Source organism: Pelophylax lessonae (assembly GCF_965119305.1).
Source record: "Pelophylax lessonae genome assembly, chromosome: 3".
NCBI classification, from domain to species: domain Eukaryota; kingdom Metazoa; phylum Chordata; class Amphibia; order Anura; family Ranidae; genus Pelophylax; species Pelophylax lessonae.
This window is the reverse complement of record NC_138770.1, coordinates 584273956-584301271: the sequence shown is the minus strand read 5'-3', so window position 1 is coordinate 584301271 and position 27316 is coordinate 584273956. Positions and strand designations below refer to the sequence as shown.

At 39.1% G+C, this 27316-nt stretch overlaps 1 protein-coding gene across 2 annotated transcripts in view; it reads right to left on the bottom strand.

Annotated features, from left to right (window-relative positions):
- Positions 1–27316, bottom strand: part of MEIS1 (Meis homeobox 1) — a 192581-nt gene that overhangs the window by 12314 nt on the left and 152951 nt on the right. For both annotated transcript variants that reach the window (XM_082250164.1, XM_082250165.1), the window contains exon 9: positions 23462–23538. In XM_082250164.1, the coding sequence (XP_082106290.1) occupies positions 23462–23538 (77 nt within the window). The remainder of the gene's footprint in view (positions 1–23461; positions 23539–27316) is intronic.

Below are 27316 nucleotides of genomic sequence, written 5' to 3'. Positions count from 1 at the left end.
AAGCTGTTAGATACTATTTTGGCCCACTAGAAGCAATTTCAGAAATAAAATTATAGGTGCTTTTAAAGTTGACTCCACGTTTATATATATCAGAAAGGCATCATTCTAGCCCCTAGGAGGTAATCGTAGTGTGTAAATCACACTTTAATCAGGGTCAGATTGACATGGTGCTAAATAACCATGGCCTAGAATGACAGGACTTTCAATAGCTGCACACAGCCGTCTACAAATCAAGCTTGTGACTGTCATTAACAAATTCCTATGTGTATATATAGGATTTTGTAATTTTTGTAAAAACTTTTTGGAATCCTTTAAGGAGCACACAAGTTCTTAGACTGTTGGGTTATACTGTTGTCTACAGGAGAAATGGATGCTGGCAAAAAAAGTTGTCAGGATAACCCCACTCACAACCATCATACCTCAGGATTGTAGCAGTGTAGTACCAAAAGCATTAAAATAAATACAGAATGTGGGAACCTGTGTCCCTCAATGGAGTCCAACAGAGGGGTGGGCAACATATCAACCAATGCTAACAGACCAAAGAAAAACAACAGTCATTTGATAGAACTGAAAAGGACAAGAAACTTTCACAGATCCAATAGAGTGCACCTTGGCATGAAGTTTTGTACCTAAAGGGTCCTTCTGTAATTACAAAAAATGCATCAGTCTTCCTCAAAAGAAGCAGTGGGTGAGAGAGAGAGGCAAAATAGAGTAGTTCATACTCTGTTTAGTGAGCTGGAACCAGATAAAAGAAGAAGTAGAACTACCTGAGGCAAGAGGGAAGTCCGAGACCTCATCACCACCTTCTTTCTATGCAAAAACAGAAAAGGTTCTTGCAGGATAAGGCTCCCAATTTAGACACTTGCCTTGCAGAGGTGATGACTACATGGAATACCACCTTGTGGGTTACAGTAGGGAGGAATGTATCTAATGGGTTCAAATGGTAGTTTCTGAGGAGCAGAAAAAAACAGATTTAGATGCCTTGAAATCTCAGGGAAACAAACAGGGAGAGACTCCCTGTACAAAAGTCAAAATCAAGATGTGAAAGTCCATCTGCACTGAAATGAGATAAATAAGGCAGAAAGCTAGACCTTGAAAGTGCTGGGAGCCAAATCCTGGTCCATATCCAATTGCAGTAAGAAGAGGATTTGTCACTTAGAGAAAACCCCTGAGGTAAAAGGTCCCAAACTCAAACCAAGTGAAGTATGCCTTCCGTGCCCGATAATAGCCCTTGCTAGATGGAGACTTTCTAGTTTTTAACATTGTAGGGATCACAGACTCATAGACGTCTCTATCTCACAAAACATGAGCCTCAACAGCCATGGTATCAAAGCCAGTGACTATGAAGAAGGATGGCATATTGACCCTTGGGGCAATAGATCCTGGTGATATGGTAGTGCCCACTGAGTGGCTGTCAGAAGTCATACCAGGTTGCGTTCCACATCTGAATAAGCCAGTACAGAGCCAGGAGGCCTGAATAAATCTTGTGAAGCAAAGAAGAAAGGAGATTCAGGGAAGGAAGTACATAGATTGGGGTGTACTGATCCAACAAAGCCACCAGACCATCCACTGCTTGCTCTGGAGGATCTCTGTACTTGAAAACCAACCAGTCCAGTTGTTTTTGAGCATGGAAGCCAGTATCCAGCATCCCCCACCTGCTACATTGGTCTTGGAACACCTCTAGGTGTAGAGACCCCTTTGCCTGGTCCAGGCACTGCAGAAGATAATACTTGTCAACTGTCCACACCTGGGATGTATATGGCACAATAGGTGGTCTTACCATGGTGACACTAATGCTTCCTTCCTGTTGGTTGCTGGACGCCATCATCGTGGCATTGTCTAACTGAATACAGATAGGATTACCTTCCAGCATGATGGTCCAATGCTGTTAAGACAGCTAAATACCCCAAAACACCAGGATACTGATCAGTAAATTAGACTCTTCCAACAATCAAGTCCATCCCACTGACAGTGTGCCTAGGACTTCTTCAGAGCTGGAGAGTCAAAAATGTCTCCTGAGGATGGAATATTCTGGCCTACGCTGTGCCCAGGACTAGACCCAGATACTCCAAAGAAGTTTGTTCAATTGAAACATTCTGAAAGCTTAAGATCCACTCAAATCAGTTATGGACAGTCAAAGCCACGTTATCTGGAAAAGCCTGCACTAACTGTTCCCTCAACAGAAAGTCATCTAAAAATCCATAATGGAGTGCCATGAAATTGCAGCAGGGATAATACTAGTCACTGCCGACTGGAAAGAAAACACCTTTATAAGTAGTAAACTGGGAACTTGAGCTGATATGCTAACTGGAGAACTGTTAAGGATTTCTTTTTTTCCAAAACTAGGATTTCAATATCCAGCCTGAATCTACCACTACTTGAAGATGACTAGAGAAATGTTCAGAAGTCATAGCTGTTGCAAACATAATATCTGTGTTTGTTGGGTTGGGACTTTCAGAACTGAACATATCCTGTATGAATTCACCAACACTTTTAAGATTTAATCTAGTTGGCATGAATCTACCAGCAGTTGTAGAGTAGTAAAACTATTCTTCCAAATGAACAGAGAACAGTAGAGCTGAAAACAATAAGTCCACTCTCCGGAGGACAGCAGCAAAAAATTAGGGCATGGTGGTTGTTTGTTGCCAGTGTCCATTTCTCTTGTGGGCATGAGTATAAACCAACAGTCTAAGAATATTTGAGTCCCTCAATGGAAAGAAATACGATTTCAGACTACTGTCCCTCATTCCAGTCCAATCTGTCCAAAAGTTAACTTTTGTTCCTGGGGTAGTGTACTGTGTACTTACACGTACATGATTCAGTGTTTGTACACCAAGAAAACAACTGCTAGCAGAGTAGGATGACAGTTGACTCTTTTTGTCATTGGTTCTATATGTATTGATACAAGGTGGGCAAAATAGTTAGCCAAACTATTGGATTAGAAGGAGGGAAGTGACTTTAAACTTATAGAACCTAACTTTAGTCATTTTCCATGATCATACAATCTATTGCTAGAGAGTTTTGGTAAATGCAGCTGTGACCTTTGTATTGAGAATTTCTCACTTTTGTAGGTAGATGACGGTACAGGTCTAATGGTGTCCAGATGCCTTCAGATCAGTGGTGGTACTAAGGAGTAACACCTCAAGCTCAGCCATATAATATATTATATACATATCTAGCACTCTATTTTGAAAAAGCATGTTGGATACTTAGACCTAACTTTAGCTTTCATCATCTTTATATCATATACCACATACATGGGGCTGCTCTTTCAGATTGTGCTTATATCCCCATCTGCAAATGAAAACTGGTAACCCAACTGCTGATGTCAATTCACATTTTGTGAGCTAATTTATATAATTGAGGTTGGAGCATGGGCCTGACAACCAAAGGAAAAGCCCACTCTATTTTTGAAGCCTGCATGGGGGATGTTTCAGTGTTACTAAATAATAGAGACAAACAATTAAAGTCTTAATAAGCTTGTAATATTTTCCTGTCATGGTAAATAACTCTACCTATAGAGCCCTTCCTCTCTTTAAAGTGAAATCACTGTGACAAAGAAGTAGTTTATTGATATTAGATCACCATAATTACCAATCTCCATTGCCCAACCTCTAATACTTCTTAAATTTGCAGACTGTTAGGAAATCCAACCAAATAAACAAGCGACAACTTCACACAGAAAGTCACACTTTGACAGTCTGAATTAGCCTTTGTCTATATTTTGTACTGCTGAATTTGGAACCCCAAACTGCATTACATTATTCACAATGTACAAAAAGCAGAGACTGTATGCATGCTTCACTAACCACCTACTTCAGAAACATAATATTGGAATTTACTCAAATCACAGCAAGACCATCAATCATACGAATCAGTAGATTTTCCTTCAAGCCCAGCTCTCCTCCTCAGGCAGTAATGAAAAATTTGTACCATGCAGAAAAAACAGAGCACTATGTCAAAGCTTTTCCACTGTAAGAGTATGATAAAACACCCAGGGTAAAGATGATCAATTAGCTGACAAATGAAATGATGCGAAGACAATGCTGAAGACATATACGTGTTTATGTTTTGGACTTTTTAATCTTATACATGTAACATGGATTTTAAGATGGCTGCAGGTTTGACAACAAGAAGCTTAAAAGCAAGAAATGTCACAATTTGCATAATTTTTACCAAGCCTTTTTGAGTGTATGAAAAATACATTTTTGCTATTATTTTTAGGCAAATATATTTTTAGGGCTCTAGGCAAGAAAAAAAAAATCAGTGAGCCTTGTAATGCAACACTAGAAGCACTGCAATTCTGTTAAAGCAAGAAAGTTCACTTAGTTTACCCTAATCTGAGTTTTATGTACGTTTCCCATGATACCTTGCAATCAGATTTAAGAGGGCTTTCATTTTGCCTCTGGGTCACTTTTCTACCTCCTGCCAATCTGTGCAACCTAGCTCCTGGAAAATTGCATCTCTGCATTTAGTGTTGTCTACTTGATCAATAATGGGCATAGTCAGACTAAAAGGAGACTAAACCTAGGTTCACAATATGCATGTGCATATTCATGCAATTTTTAGTGTGTGTTTGTAGTGCGTACTTGTGTGTTTTTATATGCGTTTTTGATGCGCTTTCATGCTTCATGCATTTTTTGTAGGAGAAGACTGGATTATGTACACAAGAAAATGCATTTTACGTTCACTTTCCATGCACACCCATTAAAGTCTATGGGACCAAAAAAAGCACCCAAACCTTTTCATAAATCCACTGCACCATGTTGCATTGGTAGCGTGATGGAGTACACAGGAGAAATTGCACAGGGCCAACAATTATTGGAATTTGAATTGTCTAAAATAAGTGGCTGGAAACTTCATGTCATTGTTAACAAGACCTACTTACACAACAAGGTGAACTAGTGTAACCAATCAAAACCAAGATGAAGAACAAAAAAATGTTCATGTCCATTTTTCAGGATTACTCAAGTGTACCTTTAATATAAACTGATTTTTAAAGGAATCCTGTACCAAGAAAGTATAAAGTATGTCTTCTTCCTCAGAAGATACCAGTTTTCTGACTGTCATAATGATCCAATAGCTTAAGGGTTTTCGGAGTGCCTGTCCTGAAATTTTCAGAATAGATGTGACTTCCCAGCGACTTTTCTGATCTGCCTGTTTTTACTAGGTAATTGCCTTGGAAATTAGTGAGATCACAGTCAGCTAGACACAGGATTTCTATTAGTACAACTTTACTTTCTGATATGGTGGCCTTTGTTACAATGATTTCCTGTGCTCAGAAGAAAAAGAAGGCATTGTATCACAATATGTACTTTATCTAAGCCAGCCTTTTCCAACCTTTTAAATACAGAGGAACTGAAATAAATTTAATGTCTCAGGGAACTACTGCTAAATTGTTACTTCTCCAGTTCCACACATTTGCATGGTAGTAGGTTGTAAATATAATAATACATATAAAAAATGTAGTGTATCTAGCATATTTGACACCCACAGCAGCTAGTTTTATTCAACACTCCCTGCTCTATATAAAAAAATTTTTTTCAGTAACAATCATGAAATGGAATAAAATAATAATGGCCAGAAAAAAATGCTTTTGCGCCCTTTCACATTGGTAGTCAGTGGAAAAGTGGCATCTTATATTGGACCACCACGGTCCCATGCACTGGGGTAACACTGACATTGTTAACTAGTGGGAAAACTGCTTCCCTTACACACAACTAAAAAGATAATTGATATCAATGGTTACTGGGAGTTAGAAACTCTTGATTGCTCAAGGAACCCCTGTTTGAGAAACCCTGATCTAAGCTAACATTTAAACGCAACCTGTCACCAAAAAGAGTGTTTGGACATGTAGCAATTCACTAATTATAAACAGATTTGTGCACAGTCTAATAGTATCTGGAGTAATTTTACTGAATTACATTGAACAGTTTTCTGCAGGGCCCAGACACAGAGCAGAGAGTTCTCTTTCTCAACATGTTACCTAAAGCCGGCCATATGTGTTTAGAATCTCAGCAGGGACCTGCCAAGATTTGAACCATCTATAGGCAGGCTGATTTTACCCAAGCTGATTTATCGATTGACATGGGGACAACCAGCATGCTGGACTTTTACATGAGGTTATTGCCAATGGCTATAGCCGCTAACAATAATCACTGTGTTCTCCCAGCAGGGATAGATCCCTGTCCCTCCCGCCACGAGAACACAATACTGACTGTGTTAATAGGGGAATCAAGCCATTTCTTTCCTGCAACCTGTGGCCTGCCTAACATTTGACCTAACATTCCCCTATCATGTTACCCTGCATGTGATAGACTTGGATAGCAAAAGCATAACCTATTTTCCACAGTACTGCTATAAGTATATATTGTATTATTATAACTCATAATTGCCTCTGACAGTGATTAAAAATAATATCATGCTGTCAGTTGAGATGCTGTGATAGCCTGGTCCTGTGCTCCTCCCTTGCGTTGGAATCCACCAATGTACACAAGACAAGACTGCTGAACATCAGTCACTGTCTGCTATGTTAGACAGTGGCTTACTAAGCTCATAATATGCAAGCCTACATAACCCTGGAGTTATTTCATGTGCATTCTTCCACTACAAAGCATTTGATAAATATTTATACCAAGCTGAGACTTCACTTACTCTTTAAAGTTTACAGAATGTGGGTTACACATTTGACTTTGTGATATTCATACATATTTTAGCATAAAACACAATAATTTATTAGTACTACTTTATGCAGCAAAAGCTGTTTTCAGGCACACATGTAACCCAATAAAACATCAAGCTGAAACAATAGCTTCACCTGAACATGTTTCTTCAGCTTTGTCTGCAACTGAATGTGCACACTGATTGACATTGGCTTGTCTTAAGATCGTGTTTACTGCAACAAATTATTAAGATCTAACTACATTTAACATTATTACACTTTCATAGACAGCAGGGGCCAGGACATTTACTAGATAATTCAATTCACTAAACTGAAAACATATTTCATGTTTTTTTTAAGAGATATCTTCAAGCTGAACTAATAGACAAAGTGTTCAAACAAATTATATAAAGTGTTTGCTAAATTTGTTTTTCAAGTTTGGGTCACTTGATGTAGTGCAACAACTCTTAATTCCAAAAGATGCTAATTTGTGGGAATGTACTGTGAGCCAGCAAATGTCTCCTGCTTATAATGTTACTGCAATTTCTTGTACCACTTGTCCTGTGACCCTTCCAGCTAACTAAACTCATTGGCATGCATGGGTTTTCTTTTGTTGGTGGTGCTTGGGTGGTACAATGAACAACACCACTATAGCCCATGTAATTGCCCAGACTCTATGTGCAAATCAGAGGGCTAAGGTTTTAACAGGTGAAACAGCCAGAGAACACAGCACACCTACAAAGGCAAAGCTTTACACAGATAGCCAGGAGGAAGGGGTATGAGCCAGAAAAAAGCCCCAAGGAAAACAGGGCAGTTCAAACACTATGTTTTGGGCTTTCTTAAAGACAAATGCTGCAAGTAAACTGATACAATTTTTTCATTGTTTCAGAATACTTGATCTTTACCAGTAATTCAGCTATGGAATATTTTTTATAATTACTACATTTCTCCTTTTATATGATAGCTCAAAATGCATGTTTTCCTTATGCCAGAGAACTGTGAATACCATTGACAATGAGAAATCTATTAAAAATGTTACCTTTCACACTGCATTAACTCTTAGTATGTTGTCCATTTCTCTATGTTATCACCTGTTTTATCCTAAATTAGTCCTAAAAGAAAAGGTGATCTTTAATGTATCTCTTGCCTTGACTACTGCAACTCCCTCCTCATTGGCTTCAGTCCATCATGAATGCTGCTGCCAGGCTAATCTACCTTACAACCCATTCGGCATCTGCTACCCCTCTCTGCCAATCTCTTCACTGGCTTCTGCTCCCCCCACAAATTTAATTCAATATACTAACAATAACTTATAAAGCCATCCACAACTTGGCCCCCCAGCTACATCACTAACCTAGTCTCAAAATACCAACCTAATTGTTCTCTTTGTTCCTCCCAAGACCTCCTGCTCTTCAGCTCCCTTTTCACCTCTTACCATGTCTGCCTCCAGGACTTCTTCAGAGCCTCTCCTATTCTGTGGAACTTTCTACCCTAATCTTTCCAACTATATCCTACTCTGTCCTACTCTGTTTCTGGCGATCCCTGAAAACCCTTTAGAGAAGCCTATCTGGTCCCACCTGTCAACTGCAGATTTTCTCCATCAGTCCATCCCCCACAGTTATTACCTCTTGTATCTCTTGACCCTCCCTCTTAGATTGTAGACTCTAATGAGCAGGGCTATCTGATTCCTACTGTATTAAACTGTATTGCTTCTGTACTGTCTACCCTCATGTTGTAAAGCACTACGTAAACTATTAGCGTTATGTAAATTCTGTATAATAAATATTACTTTACCCTAAAAAAAAGTAATGTTTCGTATATTCCTTTTAAATTCACACCTGTATGTTTTATATGTAGGTTTCCTTGCCCTTTACCTAACAACACAGAATGGGTATATATGGGGAAAAAAAAAAAAACAGTATAGTCTGGCAACACAGAGCGGAAGCCCTATCAGATTACTATAGACAAATACCCACATGCCTTATAAAATATTAGTGAAACTGTTAAATGACCCAGATTTCATTTGAAGTCTACTGTCGCCTAATTCTTCTATGCTGACAGAGAAGGCAATGCATCATTTAAACACACACACTGCATTCTGTACAATGTATGCCTTCAATTGCACTTCTTTCCCTCATGCCTCTGGCTCTCCTTCATTTTTAAGAAGAGAAAATTGTTTTATCCAACAAGGAGGCAACATTTGCCCCATTTTCAATAGTTCAGACTGGCTTTTTAAGGTCTAAAAAACTCAGTTTGTTTTATGAAGGCATGGCCTGGGGCTGTAATGTGATGTAAGGGAGAAGAGGTCTCTGAGGGCATACTTCTCAGTTTGCCGCTGCTGCGTTCTGCACTGCTTAATTACTCTGCACCATTCTTGGCCACTGTTGACTCAAAATAGGTGTGGATCAGGTCTGTGCAAGCAAAGAAATACCAGAAAGTCAAACTTTGTGTAAACACACTTGGAGAGATTTAACAAGAACAGACCAAAACCTGACTTGCACAGAAGCTTTCAACTTTGCTTAGTTGTTCAGAGTTTCTTAAAATGCTTTTTACTATAGAATTTTTTTTATATAAAGTAACTTTCTTATTGACTGGCAGAGAAACAGAATTATGGCTTGTATAATACTGTAAAGAAGCACAATTATGTTTGCTTTTATTAGAATGTTTTAAAAAATAATAGAAGCTCTTTTACGCAGGAGCATCTCCAATAGGTCTCCTGTTTTTCATTACACCAAAAGCAGTGAGTTCTAATATGCTAATTTTACGCAGGTGAATTTATGCAGGTGAATCTGAGCTGTTCATTTAAATATTAAGGCCCTCTTTTTCTGTGTGGACAGATTTCTAGTCTAGCCTTCCAGTTTTACTGCTGCTTACAAGAGCTGTGCATGTTAGGGACCTGTTCATATCACTGAGGGGGTCAACATCATCTGGGATACTTCATAAATTTATAGAAAACCATTTTATGGTAGGTTTACACTGCTGTGGTGTGATGTGATTTTGATCTGACCTTCAGTGCGATTATGTAGTACTACTTCAGTGATACTTGGACCCTACTCCGATGCTTCTTGGATGTGGTTTGCATATTCTATGGTGCCAAAATCGCATTGGGATTGCACCAAAGTAGTACAGGAACCTTTTGCAAATGTGTTCCATGCTGAGTTGCATTGATGTGAACAAACACCATTGAAAACAATGTGATTTCGATTGTCATACGATTCTCTGTGACTCAAGTCACTAGTGTGAACCAGGCCATAAAGTGTTCATAATGCAAGTCAACATAAAGTAGCCAATTCTGTACAGTTAGCTTAGTCTCACTGAACAACATTTTTATCTATTTTAGCTAATCACATTCTTCTTCAAATTCCTAACAAGTGCAGGGAATATAACAGTCAAAATCTGATGGCAACACAGACTGCTCCCCTTCAAGGCCCAATAGAAATGAACTGTGCATTTTTTTTAGCATTTAGCAAAACAAGTGAACCATGAGGTACAATGTTTCATGGCACATACAATCTGCTTCAGGCCCCGTTCACACTGGGGCGATCCGACTTGCCGGGGCGACCTCATAGGTCGCGGCGCGCTGCTCGCACCGCGACTTCGGAGCGGCCGGCACGGACTTCATAACATTGAAGTCTATGCAGGTCGCTCCGGGTCGCCCCAAAGAAGCTCCGGACCCTTTTTCTAAGTCGGAGCGACTTGTGTCGCTCCTATTAGAACGGGTCCACAGCTTCTATATGGCAGGCGACCTATGGCGACCTGTCAGGCGACCAGGTCACCTGACAGGTCGCCCCAGTGTGAACGGGGTCTCATTCAAGCAGATGTTGCTTACTTTGTAACTGATATTCAAAACACAAAACAAGTAATCTGCAAAGTTGTCATCATACCATCTTAAAAAAAAAAAACATATACTAACTTAGTAATTTTAAAGAATTCATACTAGTGAAATTTTGCATTAGCATTTAAACATCATAAAGCGGAAAAAACGAGGCAAGCAAACATAGTAATGTAGCACAGATCATTATGCATCATCAGTGTATTCTTGCCAAAAAATAAGTATGAGGCCATTTGTAAAGACTATGATGTCATTTAAAAAAAAACCCTACATCTGCCATTGGATCTGCAGCTAATGAAATGACTGACAGACTGGAGAATGGTTGGAAGCCTATTTTCTGCTAGTACATAGACTCAACAGATAAAAACCTTTTGGGGTCCTAAATTTGGCTGGAAATATTCTAAAGAATACCATAAAGAAAAAGTCAGGAACAATATTTAAATCATTCTTTTATGTTCTTATCTAAAATATGCTTCCTATCTACCAACTAAACAATGTTTAAAAGAATATAAATAATACAAAAAGTAGGGATTGTTTAAAGGACTTCCCAACATAAGAGGACAGATAGTTTATATAGTCTTGTTTAGTTTATATAGTCCACTATATCACCAATATGGTGTTGATTACCGTACCTAAACTCAAGACTATAAAAAATAAACACTGGAAAGGCTCCCAAGAAAAAAGTAGGTACTATAGATAATACTATTAGTTTGACTTATACAAAATTACTTTATTACACGATGTTAAACAGCATTCAAAAACTCACTTAATGATTATTACCACCACCCATTACAAAAATTAAAAAGTGACAACGTTGTCATACATAAACAGAGCCCGGACTCAGATGTTACCTAGCAGTCTAAAAATTTAAGGCTCAACCAGAGTTCTCCATATACGGATCTATCCCATTTGTTAACAGTATTTAAAGGGTGAGCTCGCCATTGTAAGTTCAGGGAAAAGATAGAGAGAAGTCAGGGTAATTAAACATGTCTTGACATATGATCTTATTGTATTAATTGCAGAATTAATTTATAAAGTGCACCAGCTGGGATTAAATGTTTCTCAAAAAAACCTTTTGGGGGTCCTACATTTTCGCTTAAAATATTTTAAAGACTACCTAAAGAAATGGTCAGGAATAATATTTAAAGCATTCTTTTAGATTTTTATCTAAAATATTCTTCCTATCTATCAACTAAATAATGTTTGAAATAATGTTTTAAATTAAAATCAAGGGGCAATGTTTAAAAATGTAAGATGGTCCTGTGTTACTTGTAACAACCAATTAATGAATTGATCCAGTTTTCCAGTTTGTACTCGGCCAAGTGGAATCAGAAGAGGTGTTGTGGACATTTTTATTTTCCATCTGGTCTATACTAAAGCTGGATTCAAAGTAAAGAAAATCTAAATACACAGTTGATGTACATATCTGCCCAATGATTTGTTTTTCTGTATTTCTAGCCATGAGAGTTACACAGCCTTGATACAAACACAGGCAGCTTGGTTGCTTGCCTTTTATCTGCTGCAGTTGAGCAACACAGCTAGGTCACCCATCCTGTGATTGGACATTGAAAAAGTAGAAGCAGACTGATAAGGTCATCTCTCTGCTCTTTTTGCCTGTCAGCTTGTTCTTCGTAAGCTCATGAGAATCCAGGACACCTAATTGGCCCCACTGGTTTCCTGATAGATGAAAAAAGCTAAGTAATGATCTCATCATAGTGCACATTAAAGTGTTCTAATTATTACTGCAGCTGGATGAATCTGACGTTTCTGTAAAATCTAAAGGAGATTGCACAACCACTGTGCAAACAGATTATAGTGTGGGTGGCCATCATCACACAGTTTATAGGTCTTTTTACAATTTAAGCTAAGACATACACAGGAGATGTGTAATGCCTTTCTGAAGTATGATTTTATTATAGGATTATATAAATATATATTTTTTAAGTAAAAAAGAAATATTTAAAAAGCACAATCCCCAAAATGACAATAGCAGGTTTGTTGTCAGTTCAATAGTTCCTAGAACTGAGAGCTATTTTTTTTTTCATCTTTTCTAAATTTATATCTACTAACTGGCAACCCTCCAAGTCTGTCTGGGACAATATGCAAGCTAAACATTTTTGACTGATTACAATTAATACGTTCTTTCCTAGGAGTAACTATATGGCATTTTATATAGTGATCAGCACTGATTGATGTAATTTGGGTACCTTAAAAGTGCACTCAGTGTAATGCTATAATTAAAACAGTTACACAGTTCATTATGAATAATAGCTGGTTAAGAATGCTTTGCAGAAAAAAGGAAAAAGGTTCATTCCGGTTAGTCAAATGAACAATCTTCTTAAACTTATAGCGAGGGCAATGGACTCCCATAGGAAGATTCATGTCTGAGTCTGGCACTTGCCTTGCATGTAAATGTCACACAGAGTGATTTCATTTTTAGAGGCACTCAACTGGCAAGTAAACTATTAAAATATATATATTATAGATGGAAAAAAACTCCCTCTGACTCAGTAAAATAGGGGTTGGTCCTGAATTAAAAAATGTAATATTTATTTAATATTTGTAAATCTGATCTTTTGATTCTGAATGTCTGGATGTCTCTAGAGGTATACCTATATTATTCATTCAGATGTGCACCAGGACAAGAGACTGAGTCCTGAACACAATCCCTTCAAAAGTAGCAAAAAAAAAAAAAAGACAAGATCACCATTAAAAGCAAAACTATTTGCATAAAAAAGCAATTGGAACTGATTGATAAGAAATATTTGTATTAAAAAAAATGGAGCTGCCCAAATTTGTCATTCATAATCCTGTTGTTATAAATCTGAAGGATGATATAGGTAAATGAAGCCAAGGATTTGACTTCTATGGAAAACATTTTCAGGTGCTCTACAGTGTGGTCAAAAGCAATATTTTCATTAGAGGTGGTACCTGGTGGGCTCAGTCAACCCATATCTTAAATGTCTTAGATATTTCAAGAGTGAGATATCGCTGCTATAATTCCTGAATCTACCCTTTCTATTTGGGATTTTTGGGCATTTCCAGACACCTGTTCTGTTTTCCATCATATGTTGTTGCCTTCTCCAGGATACAAAATCCCCTAATAATGGTTAGAGCAGGTGTGCTGACTCAGGAACTCAAGAGCAGAGATATCTCAACAACAGTCTTCAAAAGAAACTGGCATTCTACGAGCCCTTTCACACAAGCTTTCCGTTCAGGTCCACCTGTCAGTTTTTCAGTCAGTTGATGCTCCATGCATCCCCTATGAAGCAGCAGAGGTCAGTGGTGACATGTCCGCTGACACCCGCTGCTATCCGATCCGATCCTGTCCATTAAATCCAGATGGATGGAAACCCTATTTTTCATCCGTCTTGAGGATCAGATCGAATGAAAACGGACAGGTGGTCTGTTTTCATCCGATCTGCCATTGAGGAGAGCGGGGATCTGACAGGTCTGCAAAGTAAGCGGAGATGGACCTGTCATTTGCCTGCTGCGTGGGGAATGGCCGATCGATCCCCGCTGAGCAAAACCAAGTCTGCTGGGTGGAAAGCCCATGTGAAAGGACCCTACCTCTCTAGCATCTACCAAAAACTGATGTATCAGCTTTGGATGAGCTAAACAATTAAGGGTACAAGAGAACCTTTTACCCCACCTCTTTGTCATGAGGTAGATTCTATGCTCTTACTGTTGCTTGTGCTGAATAGGATTACCATCATTGAAAAGGACAACATGCAGCACTTTACGTTGGTTGTCCAGCCTTCACTCAGCCTAAAGTGCTGTACACACAGGCCGAATATCAGGCGGCAATAGAAACCGGCTAACATTCGGCCAGTGTATGTACGACAGTCAGTCCAACAGATTCCAGTTGTTCGGCTGCCTTCTGTTCAAGGGGCATGCTGATTGGCATACCATCAGTGCTCTCAGCCGATGGCTGAGAATGCTGACCGCTGTGTTCTGGCTGGGGGCTGCCACCCTGTCAGAACCCAATAGTTAATCGGGGGAGATCAGGGGAGAAATAGCTTTAGAGTCATGGGGGACAGGGGATCCATCCCTATATAAAAGCCATTATCCTCTGAGCAGAACAGTGCATATTGGATAATTTACTGACATAAAAACATCAGTGTACCCATGCCCTTGGGGTTCATATGAAGTATGTTATTACTCTTTGTAATACATCTATTTTGGTCAGTAGGTATCATAACAGTTTCAGAGGAGACAGGGATTATAACACTTGTCAGGTTTTTATAGCTGTATGTGCCTCAATTAGGAGAGTCACCTTCTCTATTTTGCCTGTTTGTGAAAGAAAATGAAAATCCCAAATTTTAGGTTGTCACTAGAACAGGAATAGATTGGAAATCATCCAATGGGGACACTAGTAATAGTGACAATCAGAGGCTCCCTCACGTTGGAGAGATTTTCTTTCACTTCCTCTTTAGGCTACCAAACAGGAAGAAAAGGAAAAATACCTTAATGAGGCACATGTGGCAAAAAATTACTCAAAGGGGTTTTAACCCTCCATTACTCTATTTAAACTTTAGTTCTTTTTTAAGCTGGCCATATACTATGCGAATTTCAGCTGGTTCCTGATGAACTAGCCACATTTTGCCACATGGGTGGCCCTGTCGACTCCCTACAGCCCAACACCATTTGCTTTAACAATTGAAGGAAACACTGTTGTTACAAGGTGTATTCATTGATGTAGCTCTTGCATTATTATTTTCTCTTGTATTATTTGTGAAAAACTTAATTAAACATATTGAATATAAAAACAAACAAGGCAGATGTGAAATTTGATGCAGCTGCTGTTTGAGTATTTTGAGGTATAGCTGAAGATTTATCTATCAGTGCTGTATTGTATAGAGGAACCTGTTCAATTCTTTTGTTCAGCCTGCAGGGTGAATGAAAGAATAACCTAACAGTGTATGGTCAATTTAACAGTTCTATAAATGATAAGGTTATCATTAATGATGAAAAGCATTTTAGCTATGTGTATAGATGTGTATTATCAATACAAAGTCTTGAAACATGTAACTGAGAAAAACTTCATTTGGGAATCCTATGACTTTTTTGAAAAGAAAATCATAAAAGTAATGCAAAATTCCAAGTCACAATTAAATACCATCCTGCTAGACATGAGTTTATGTTTTTATACACATTTCATGTATTCCCACATGCTGTGTTGCTGCCAATAATTTATGACTGATCTGCACCCAGGCTGCCCTTCAGCATTTTATTTAATCTCTGCAACAGTGATTTACAGTAGCTTGTCATTAATAATACAAAAATGTACATGTGTGTTAACAAGTTAGGCTGAGCCTTTGATTGAAAAGCAAAAATTTTGGAAAATCCTTGACTGCATAAATGAAAAGTGAGATAAATCATAAAGTCATTTGTTTACTGTTCCCTGGAGCAAATTACATTGTCCAAGGTATTTATTTTGAAATCTATTAAAATCTCGGGATGTCAGACACATTCTAAAGACAAATGCACATGAAATAAACATCACCTTATTTCTCTGTGTTGCTGTAACTACATAAAAGTGGGTCGAGTTTTACCTACATCGTCGACCTTTTGATGCCTGACAGCACCTGGGAAAAACCACCACATGAAGCTGAGCACTAGATAACAATCTATAAAATGTGCATGGTACTGGGAGCTACATGCTTTCGGAAAAATAGTAAAGCTGGATCCCTTCTTCAAGAGTTAAAAAGTTTTGTTTAAAAATCACTCACTCAGTAACAGTTTTTATGTTGTTTTTGACACCCCCTCACCCATCCATATTACTTCGCTGTCAACCCCCTTCCTTGGAGCCCTTGCTCCGTTACTCTAATTCAGTTGGGGCTTCTAGATATGGAAGAGCATGTGAACCTCCCCATGCTACCATTCTTGGGCCTGAGCAGCAAATCCCCAGGCCTGAACACTGTAATGTGGGGGAATGTCAATGATACTGGAGCTGTCCCAGGGTGGACTTTGGCAGTAGAGAGGCAGTAAGGGAGTGTGGATGAGAAAGTACACCTTGCTAAGGGGGTGGGCTATTAGGGGCCCTGTCACTTGAACAAAACAAACAAAGAGCTTGCAATGCATACTCATGCTACTTCTCCCCCTCCAGCCACCATTATGGACTACTGGTGAATACCGCCAAACTGGTGATGTCTATATTGAAAGACCACCTATGTACTTAGCACTTATACTTACAGTGCAAGCCTGATTTTAACTATCAGGCAGTGCGATCCTTAGTCATGGCTGTCATAATAATGAACTTTAAAAACAGCCGTACAAATTTTGAACAGACAAAAGGGCTTTTATTTTTAAATAAACTGGATAATATAGCAATAGGACAAAAAGGATGCATAAAAACAAAGGGAAAAAAGGCTATAAAACAGTACATTAAAAAAAATATTTATTGAAAGCCATTTTTTCCCCTTTTAGCAGGGTTTAAATTAAGAAAGTTAGTATTTTAAAAGCATGAAGTTGGCTAAGAAATGGAAAAATTAAAGTGTTCGTAGGAACATATTTGCATTCATAGAGAATTCTGTATGAGCCAACCAGCCTTTTATTAGGGCAACAGAAAATTGATCTCCCAAGGCAATTCAGGTCACAGGAATTGATAACCTTTATGAGCTATGGCTGTGTGTCTGCCTGCTGCTCGCAGATAATACACTTTGGATATTAATCCTATAATGGCAGCTATAACATAAGTAGCTGGTTATCACTAAGGTGTTACATTGAGGATTACACAGCATTAGACTGACACTTCATGTAATGAAGTTCAGATATCCAGCAGAATGCCATACTTTAGTCCTACAGTAACATGTATGTTCCACCAACATCAAACACCGAATGTATCCGTTCCAAGTTATGATAACACGAGTAGCTTAATATTGCTGGACAGACAGTGATCTTAACCACTTGCCTACAGTGCACTTTCACCCCCTTCCTGCCCAGACCGATTTTCAGCTTTCAGCGCTCTCACACTTTGACTGAGAATTACTCAGTCATGCAACACTGTACCCATACAAAAATTGTGTCCTTTTTTTCACACAAATAGAGCTTTCTTTTGATGGTATTTGATCAATACTGGGTTTTTTATTTTTTGTGCTATAAATAAAAAAAGACTGAAAATATCGTGAAAAAACACATTTTTCTTTGTTTCTGTCATAAAATTTTGCAAATTAGTCATTTTTCTTCACAAATTTTGGCCAAAATTTATACTGCTACTTATCTTTGGTAAAAATAACCTAAGTAAGTGTACATTATTTGGTCTTTGTGAAAGTTATAGAGTCCACAAGCTATGGTGCGAATCATTGAAAATTGATCACACTTGCTCACACCTGATGTACTGAAGGCCTATCTCATTTCTTGAGACACTAAAAAGTCAGGAAAGTACAAATACCCCCCAAATGACCCCTTTTTGGAAAGTAGACATTCCAAGGTATTTAATAAGGGGCATGGAGAGTTTTTTGAAGTTGTCATTTTTTCCCACAACTCTTTGCAAAATGAAGATTTTTTTTTTTTACAAATTGCCATATTAACAGGTTATTTCTCTCACACAGCACATGTATACTTGCAACTACACCCCAAAACACATTCTACTACTCCTCCTGAGTATGGCGATACCACATGTGTGAGACTTTTTCACAGCCTGGCCACATACAGAGGCCTAACATTCAAGTAGCAGCGTCCGGCATTCTAGGAGCACAAATTACACATATAATTTCCTGACAACCTATCGCACTTTTGAAGGCCCTGGAGCACCAGGACAATGGAAACCCCCATAAAATGACCCCATTTTGGAAAGCAAACAGCCCAACGTATAATTTTTGAGGCATAATGAGTCTTTTGAATATGTCATTTTTTTCCACAAGTTTTTGGAAAATGTGGAAAGAAAATGAAAACACATTTTTTTTTACACAAAGCTGTCCATTTATGCAATATTTCTAACACATAGCATGTACATAGCAAAAATTGCACCCCAAAATACATTCTGCTATTCCTCCTGAGTATGGCGATACCACATGTGAAACACTTTTTCACAGCCTGGCCACATACATAGGCCTAACATTCAAGTAGCGCTTTACACAAAGTTGTCCATTTATCCACTTTAAGACCGGGCCTATTTTTGACACTTGGTGTTTACAAGCTAAAATCATTTTTTTTGGTAGAAAATTACTTGGAACCCCCAAACATTATATATTTTTTTTTAGCAGAGACCCTAGAGAATAAAATGGAGATCGTTGCAATATTTTTTATCACACCATATTTGCGCAGCAGTCTTCCAGATGCGATTTTTTTGAAAAAAATTCACTTTTTTGAACTAAAAAATAAGAAAACAGTAAATTTAGCACAATTTTTTTCCATAATGTGAAAGATAATATTACGCCGAGTAATTAGATACCCAACATGTCATGCTTCAAAATTGCGCATGCTCACAGAATGGCGCCAAACATTGGTACTTAAAAATCCCCATAGGCAACATTTTAAAAATTTCTGCAGGTTACTAGCTTAGAGTTACAGAGGAGGTCTAGGGCTCAAATTATTGCTCTCGCTCTAACGATCGCGGCGATACCTCACATGTATGGTTTGAACATCGTTTACATATGTGGGCGGGAATTGCGTATGCGTTTGCTTCTGCGCGCGAGCTAACGGGGACAGGGCGCTTTAATTTTTTTTTTTTTCCTATTTATTTTATTTATTATTTTTTTATTTTTACACAGTTTAAAAAAAAAAAATGTTTTGATCATTTTTATTCCTATTAAAAGGAATGTAAACATCCCTTGTAATAGAAATAGGCATGACAGGTGCTCTTTATTGTGAGATCTGGGGTCAAAAAGACCTCACACCTCACAACTACACTAAAAAAGAAAAGAAAAAAAAAAAATTGTTGAAAGAGGAAAAAAAAAAAAGAAAAAAAAAAAGCGGCCCTTTAAACCGGTTGCTAGGCAACGTCTTTTGACGTAGCTCCGGTCCTCCAAGACCATAGAGTTGAGTGAGGGCCATCTTGCCCTCACTCGACTTCCTGTCTCTGAGGATCCGGGACCGGATAGTTTTCCCCGCTGCCGGCTGGTCCGGTAAGCTGGGAAAACGTCTGGGACGCGGCAGGAGGGGGGGGGGCACCTCTTCCCCTGCACCGTAAGGGTAATTCCGCGGCGAATCCGCCACTGGGACCACCCTTATCTGAAAGCCGACCGCCCGCCGTTTCAAAAAATACCGGGGTTATGGGGGCTATCTGCTGCCATAACCCCAGTATTTAGCTTTTAATGGCCGACGCATATAGTCGTTAGGCGATCAGTAAGTGATTGCATGTATATGGCAAACAGGTGACGATGACTGATGGGGTGACAGGTGACAATGACTGATGGGGTGACAGGTGACAATGACTGATGGGGTGACAGGTGACGATGACTGATGGGGTGACAGGTGACGATGACTGATGAGGTGACAGGTGACGATGATTGATGAGGTGACAAGTGACAATGATTGATGGGGTGACAGATGACAATCACTGACGGGGTGACATGTGACGATGATTGATGGGGTGACAAGTGAGGATCACTGATGGGGTGTCAAGTGACGATGATTGATAGGGTGACAGATGACGGTGACTGATGGGGTGACAGGTGACGATGACTGATGGGGTGACAGGTGACGGTGATTGATGGGGTGACAGGTGACGGGCGATGGTCACTGATGGGTGACAGGTGACGGGCGATGGTGCACGGCGGTACTGATGGCAGTCTCTGGTGACCGGTGAACTTTAGGCTATGTTCACATGTGAGCGTAGCGATCACGGGCAGAATCACTGCGATTCTGCCCGCGATCCAGAAATCATTGCAAATTGCGGGACGCCTGTGCGTTGCCCGTGATTTGCAATAGCACCCCAAACGCTGTGCGATGTTGCTGCGATTTCCGCCTGCCGAATTGAGGTAACATCACGCAAACAACGCATGACGCCCCAAAGAAGCTCTTGTACCTTTTTTGGGCGTCATGCGTTGTTTGCGCGATGTTACCGCGATTCGGCAGGCGGAAATGGTGGCAACATTGCACAGCGTTTGGGGTGCTATTGCAAAAAACGGGCAACGCACAGGCGTCCCGCAATTTGCAATGATTTCCGGATTGCGGGCAGAATCGCGGTGATTCTGCCTGCGATCGCTGCGCTCACATGTGAACGTTATGGGTGTCAATTTCTGGGCACTGATGAGGTGACTGTTGGGTGACAGGTGACATTGGGGGGGGGCTGAGGACTGTGTGGGGGGACCTTTATTAGTGTGACTTTTACTTTTACAGGTGTACAGAGCAGTAACTCACTATTTCTAGCTCTTCTCCCCTCATACTGGAAGCTGTATGAGAAGAGAAGAGCTAGTAACACTGAGTTACTGCTCTTTGTTTACATTTTCTGATCGGCTGTGAATGGATTCACAGCCGATCACATAGTAAACAGTCACTGTCAGTGACTGTTTACTACCGCCGGTGACAGCTGTGTTCCTACGGAACACAGTGCCACCGACATGACCGCGCTGCGCGCTCCCGATCGCGCATGCGCGGCCATCTCCCGGCCGCCTCCATTGTGATCGGCTGTGTCATTGGAACACAGCCGATCACGTGGGAAACAGCCACGCCCAGTGGCTGTTTCCCCCCTGCCGGTGACGGGGGGTGTCCCGGGGACACCCCGACACCGGCAGTGCACGGCGGCGCGCCCGCGATCGCGCGCCTGCCGTGCATTTCCTGGGTCACGTCATATGACGTCCGCCCAGGATAATAGCCGCACCGTCCCGCCGTCATATGACGGCGGGCGGGCGGTAAGTGGTTAAGCAAACATTATGGCATATTAGCCATCCTTCTGATACCCACATGACAAGCTGGAAATCCACATGACATGCGGAGAATCAAGTGTGTAATGTAGAGACTGGTTTACTTATCCTGTTACTTATTGCTACAATCCTGCTTTATGCTGGTCATTGCTCACATGCTTTTCAAACACAGGAAAATATGGCATGGGAATGTCAGAGTGACACAAAGGGAGAAAAAGTTAACAAAACTGTATCATTCATTATAATGTTTATTAGCAAAACAGGCATTGTAAATGTACCAAATAATTCATGCATTTTGCATGGTTTGATGGCTATTGTAGACTCCACTCCATATTTTTTAAATATGACCTTTCAAAATCCATGTGTGGCTTTGAGATATGTTTGCAAACTTATGTAACTGAGATCGCAAATGAAAACAGGGTTTATTAACCTCCCCTTACTGCCTAGCAGGCATGTGTGCTGAAGAGGTTTTCTATAGACAGTGAATTGTTTCTCCTAAGTACACCTTTTCTGACCATTCTATTTTCCTTTTTTTTTTTGTTTAGCTGATTATAATGTGCTCTGCCTGTAAGGAAAATCATACTGTGTTACTAAAAAAAGCAGTGGTGATGTAGGGAGATACACCGATGGAGGGGTGGTAAGGGGACGTGGCCAGTCTCACAGCCAATCTTCAGTGCAGTAGAATAATTGCTGTATGCTGCACACAGTGAAACAAATACTGGAGTTTGTTCATGAAGGTAACTCGGCCTCTATGGTAAATTTATCAGGAGAAATGGCTGAACAATAAAAAACTTTATAAATCATTAATAAGACCTGTCCTTTACATATATCATAGAAGCTCTTAATTATATTGTGCCAGGTGTAAAAAGTCACATTTTGCATGCTATTATGTGGTTACTATAGTCTTTCTCAAGCTTGAAATATTGTTCAGGTCTTGTGGAACGCCTGTCAAATCCAACTCATTGGGTGTCATTGAAAAAATGCCCCTTACACCGATAGGTAGTGGGAAGAATGCCCCCCTAACAGTGGTGGCCAGAATTTCACCATCTTAGACAGCTAAAAAGATCTTTGGTGTCATGTAGCTGGCTCTGCAGCGTTGGCCCTGAAACTATGTAGACAACATCAAATGGAAGGTCAATAGACCACAGCTCAAAGAACCCCTGGTAACATCTGGAGGAACCCTAGGGATCTACAAAACATGGTTGAGAATAGCTGCTGTAGACACAAGGAATGCTGTGCTGATGTAAAACGTCAGTATGTAACCATGGACACATTCTCAAAGCAACAAGTATAAGAAACAGTGAAAACAAACTTTTATTGGACCCAGCAGAATTCAAACATAGTAGGAAAAGATATGCCATAGACGCTCACTTTACAAATGTAACTGTATCACGGCTTTGCCCGACAAAGGTAGGGGGCGATAGAACACTTATACTTATCATGTGTCCACCGTGATTGACTATCATAGACGTCCCATGATAGGGAACCCATCCTGCCAGTTATTTATCATGACTAGAGACCAAGAGCATAGAAACCTTGCTTGTCCATGGAAGCATATGTGCAGCATTTGGGCATTAATGCCCACCCTCTTCACTGCTGCACATATGTGTTACAAAAAAATCAAAAATAGTTCCATGTGATGTACTGATAAACTGACAATAACAGTTAACAACCCAGCTTCCCTCGGTGTGAAAACATTTCTAACTACAGATCGTGCTTGGTTTACCACTACACAAAATTACAAAATTATGAAAATGATAGTAATAGGTACAGGTAAAATAAATGTACAGCCCATTGTCTAAGATGGGCTATATTTACTGCTACAAAGCAAAGACAGCTTGGAATGTAATTGTATTCCCAAAGTGTCCAAAACAGAAAGGTGACACAGGTAAATACATTTTTACTTTGTATATTGAAGAAGAAATTTTGTGTTTCCTTAGAGTTCTCTTTTAAACCACAATAAAATGCAGTCATATTGGTGCAGGAGTATTAACATTCACATCACTGGAAACATTCTCTAGGCGGTATTACTTTTGCATCAGTAAACTACGAGGGAAAGTAGGCAATTACAGGGCGTGCCAGAGTAGCACAAATGATTAGCTGCAGGTTGCCAGAGGCTGGAGCGCTGATTGTACATAAACACTGAGTCAAATTACTCACCAATTGTTCACTTGAAGTATGGTGAGACCTGTGTCTTGTGCCAACTGTTTTTTCTGTTCTTCTGAAGGGTAGGGGTGCTGCAAGATAATAAAGGGACATATTTTCAGTCCGTGATTACATCTCTTTTGTTGCAAATAAAAATGCCAGCATGCAGTCAATAATTAAAAGCACAAAATACTTGAGGTGTGTCATTCTTTTATTAGTTGTATACTACATCATCTAATTATTAGGCCGCACAGACTTACTAATTATAAGAATTAACCAAGTGAAGAAACAGCTATTAGGAATCCTGCCTGTTCGCTGATATTTAGTTTTATCTTCCACTGGCACACAGTAGGAGAAAAAAAAATCAAGGAAGTATCATGCCAACAGACAATCAGATAAGCCGCTGCTCGCAATAGCTCTAAATTTAATTTGCAATGTTCAAAATAAGAGAGCCAGAGATATAAAAAGTCCCTTTTGGAGTGGTGAACTGGATTCTCCACATTGACTCATCAACGAAATGCTGGGATTTTGAACACATGCCAACTTAAGGTCATTTAACTGCGTATTTTGCTTGACATTAACATAACTGTCTAAGTCTAATCATGAGACAAGAGGCCAAATGCTCTTATTCAAAAGGTTTTTTTTAATTAATGTTATGGTTAATTGAGGTTTAAGATTTCCTATGAGAACCTAAATGTTCTTTACTAGGAAGAATTACATCACGTTAAACGACTTATTAAAAGATGATAATTAACCATTTTAAGAAAGGATTTTCAATATTCCTAGAGATCACAGCACTTTCAGTGACAGAGCTTGCAGGAAATTTTACCAGATTCAGTGTTCTCAAATGAACCCAATCAGATAAAATAGCAAAAACACAATTCCATTTATATCACAATCCCAAAGCTGCAAAGCATTTTCTCTGTAGGCCTTCTTCAATATAATATGGTGGATGTGGAACAAGGAGCCCAAATCAGAATGCCCATAGAAATGTAATCTGAGTGTGCAAAATGTTGACACTACAGAGTCAGATATTTATGATTTACAAGATAATTAAGCATTGCTATAATTTTGCCATATGGGCTAACTAATACATGTTAAAGGACATCTCTGACATTAAAGTTGCTTGGTATTACACACAAAAGTTATCTGTAGAAAAGGAAGGAAGCCTTCTACTGCAAATGCACTGCAAAAGGCAAAGGAATCAAGGTTGCCCCAAGAACTGCTACAGTCTTAGCAATCAAGGGCAGACATCTTGCTATTTTTGTATGGCCACCCTTATTTATAACTAATGCACCTGGTGCATATAGATGACTGGGAGTGATGCCCCCATAGTCTCTAACAATATTTGTTATTATGTACAGCCAAGCCTGTGTATCACATACCCTTCCTTACTGAACAGCTATGTGAATGACACACTTATCTCCTAGTTCAATACAGGAAGCTGATATTTTTTTAAAATAATGTTGATATAATTGCACAGGTTACTTTATGTGGTCAATGTATATGCAATGGTCCTTAATACTAATTTTATGTAGTAAGTAAAGTAAAAAAAGAAAAACTCTTTTTAAATTGCTTTATTGTTGATTATTTTCTGTGAAAACAATTGTTATACTGTATCTATTGGTTTCCCATACTAGCAAGCTGCTTTGGTTTCAATAGTGTGACAAAATTTTCTGAGCTTGCATTTGCACGGTAAAACTAGCCACTTGTAGTTTTTAGTCAAAACAATTAAATGCATTAGGAATCGCAAATACGGTATGTTTAAAAGTAATTACCAAAAAACCAAGCAATCTCCAGCTGTACATTGCATTGAACAGCAAACTTTTGTAAATTAATGTAGTCAAAACAGCCTCAAATGGCTTATTGAATGAAAAAAAAAGCAACAACAACTTTGTCAAAATGATCAGATTTTTCCAAGCAAATAGTTTGAAACTGAATGGCTATATCAAAACTAGAACCAACAGAGAATTCTACGGCATTAGGAAACAAAAGTTTCCATTAACAGCAATGAGAAAGAAATTCAAAAATGAAGACACCAGCAATAGTTTTTTAGGCCCTTTGGCTGGTTGGCTTCCTGGGATTTGTCCAGGCCAACTCTTGATACTCAACTTACATAACATATGAGACAAAATTTGTTAAAAACATACACGATGCAGACCATAATGAATAACAAAGACATTATGAATGTATGGCATTTACATAAGCTAACTTCCTAATCTTTGAAGAGTGTAACAGCGATACAAGCAAAAATGTTTACAATGGAACCAGGGCAGTGAAAAGGACAGGAAAACTAATAAAAATAATGAAAGGATCGTAAGTGGTTGAAAGGATCTTGCTAAGAAACATCTCCTGATGGGCAAATGCCAAAAGGAAATGAGAAATAAGAAATTTTATCTGGAAGCGTTTTACTATGTGATCGTATACCCTTTCTAACCAGCACCCACAAGACAATAGTTCATTTATTTTGCTTCTGTAGTTTTTCAGAGAAAAAATATTGTGCTCCACTATGGATACACTCAAAAGTCAATATTTAATGTATAAACAGATTTTAACAAAGGGACATTACTGTGCATATAACTATGTGTAAGATCTGCCAACAATAATACATCCCTATTCAGGATATTGATATATATTTGAGAGTTTGCAGAACTGCTAAAAGCCAGCACCTGTGAATAGGCCATTTCTGTATAGGAACATGCTGGTTAGGCTAGCTTTTAATTCCATTAGCATTATTTGCTAAGTCGGATTAGACATGCCCTAACATTTCTTGCATGCCTGCCTGCTATACTCTGATCCATGTTTCACTGTATACCGTTTTGTTGTGTTTAAAAGCATTTCACTATTCTTCTGACTTATTGTACAATGCAGCCTTTAAGAGGTGTAAAGAATACGTCAGCCCAGGGAAAGCCAGCCTGATTTGCTTATTTTTACAAGAAGACAATCACAATCTCTATGTAAGCATAGCTGCACTTCTGTGAGTGCTTATTTCTTTTCCACGCACAAGGTAAGCATTGCTGCATGAGTTGTGCTTTGTGAGTGTTCACTGATTTCAATTACACTATAAAATTATTCATATAAGTTGGGAACGCTCTGTGCACACCATGCATACTCAGAGGCACACATATACATAAACACACAACTAGAGCATAAATATGTCGTAAATATGTAGAGAATAGAGAATATACAAATAGGAACAGTATATAAACAAGATAATGCTGCTTCATACCTTCATACCTTCTCCTGACTACTGACCACACTGGTAGACCTTAGAACACCTAAATTAGTATCTTATTCCTGCAGATTGAAAAGGGTTTTATGATTTTCTACATTTTCCTTTTCATAAAGCAAACATGGACAGAGACAACCCCTGAGTTCACCATTACTGCTTCCTAGAAAGTAATAACGAGGTCTTCAAAGATGTAAAGTAAAGTGTTTTGAAAAGCTCAATCAGTCATAAACTACCATCATAAAATTTTCAAAACTTTTCTGTGCCCACTCTACCATAAGTACTATTAAATGCTACTGCCTGTGCCACCCATTTTAAGAGCAAGTGCTCGGTCAGGAATTACCCACACCAGCATCATATCATTTACCCCCCTTTTCCCTGCAGGGTCATGATCCCACAGCATAACACATTTCTTAGCACAATGAAATTGTGATCTATCATGGTGTCACTCCTATAGGCATAAGTAAACATACCTTTTTTGGAATAACAGAATATATATATATATACACATGCACACACACCGAAACAAAACACAAAGAAAGGGTGGGCAAACAGCCCCCTTCACATATTTCACAGCATGGAAGCCCTCTCTCCTTATTTCATAGCAAGCGCCACTCATTCCAAAGCCTGACACCCTAAAT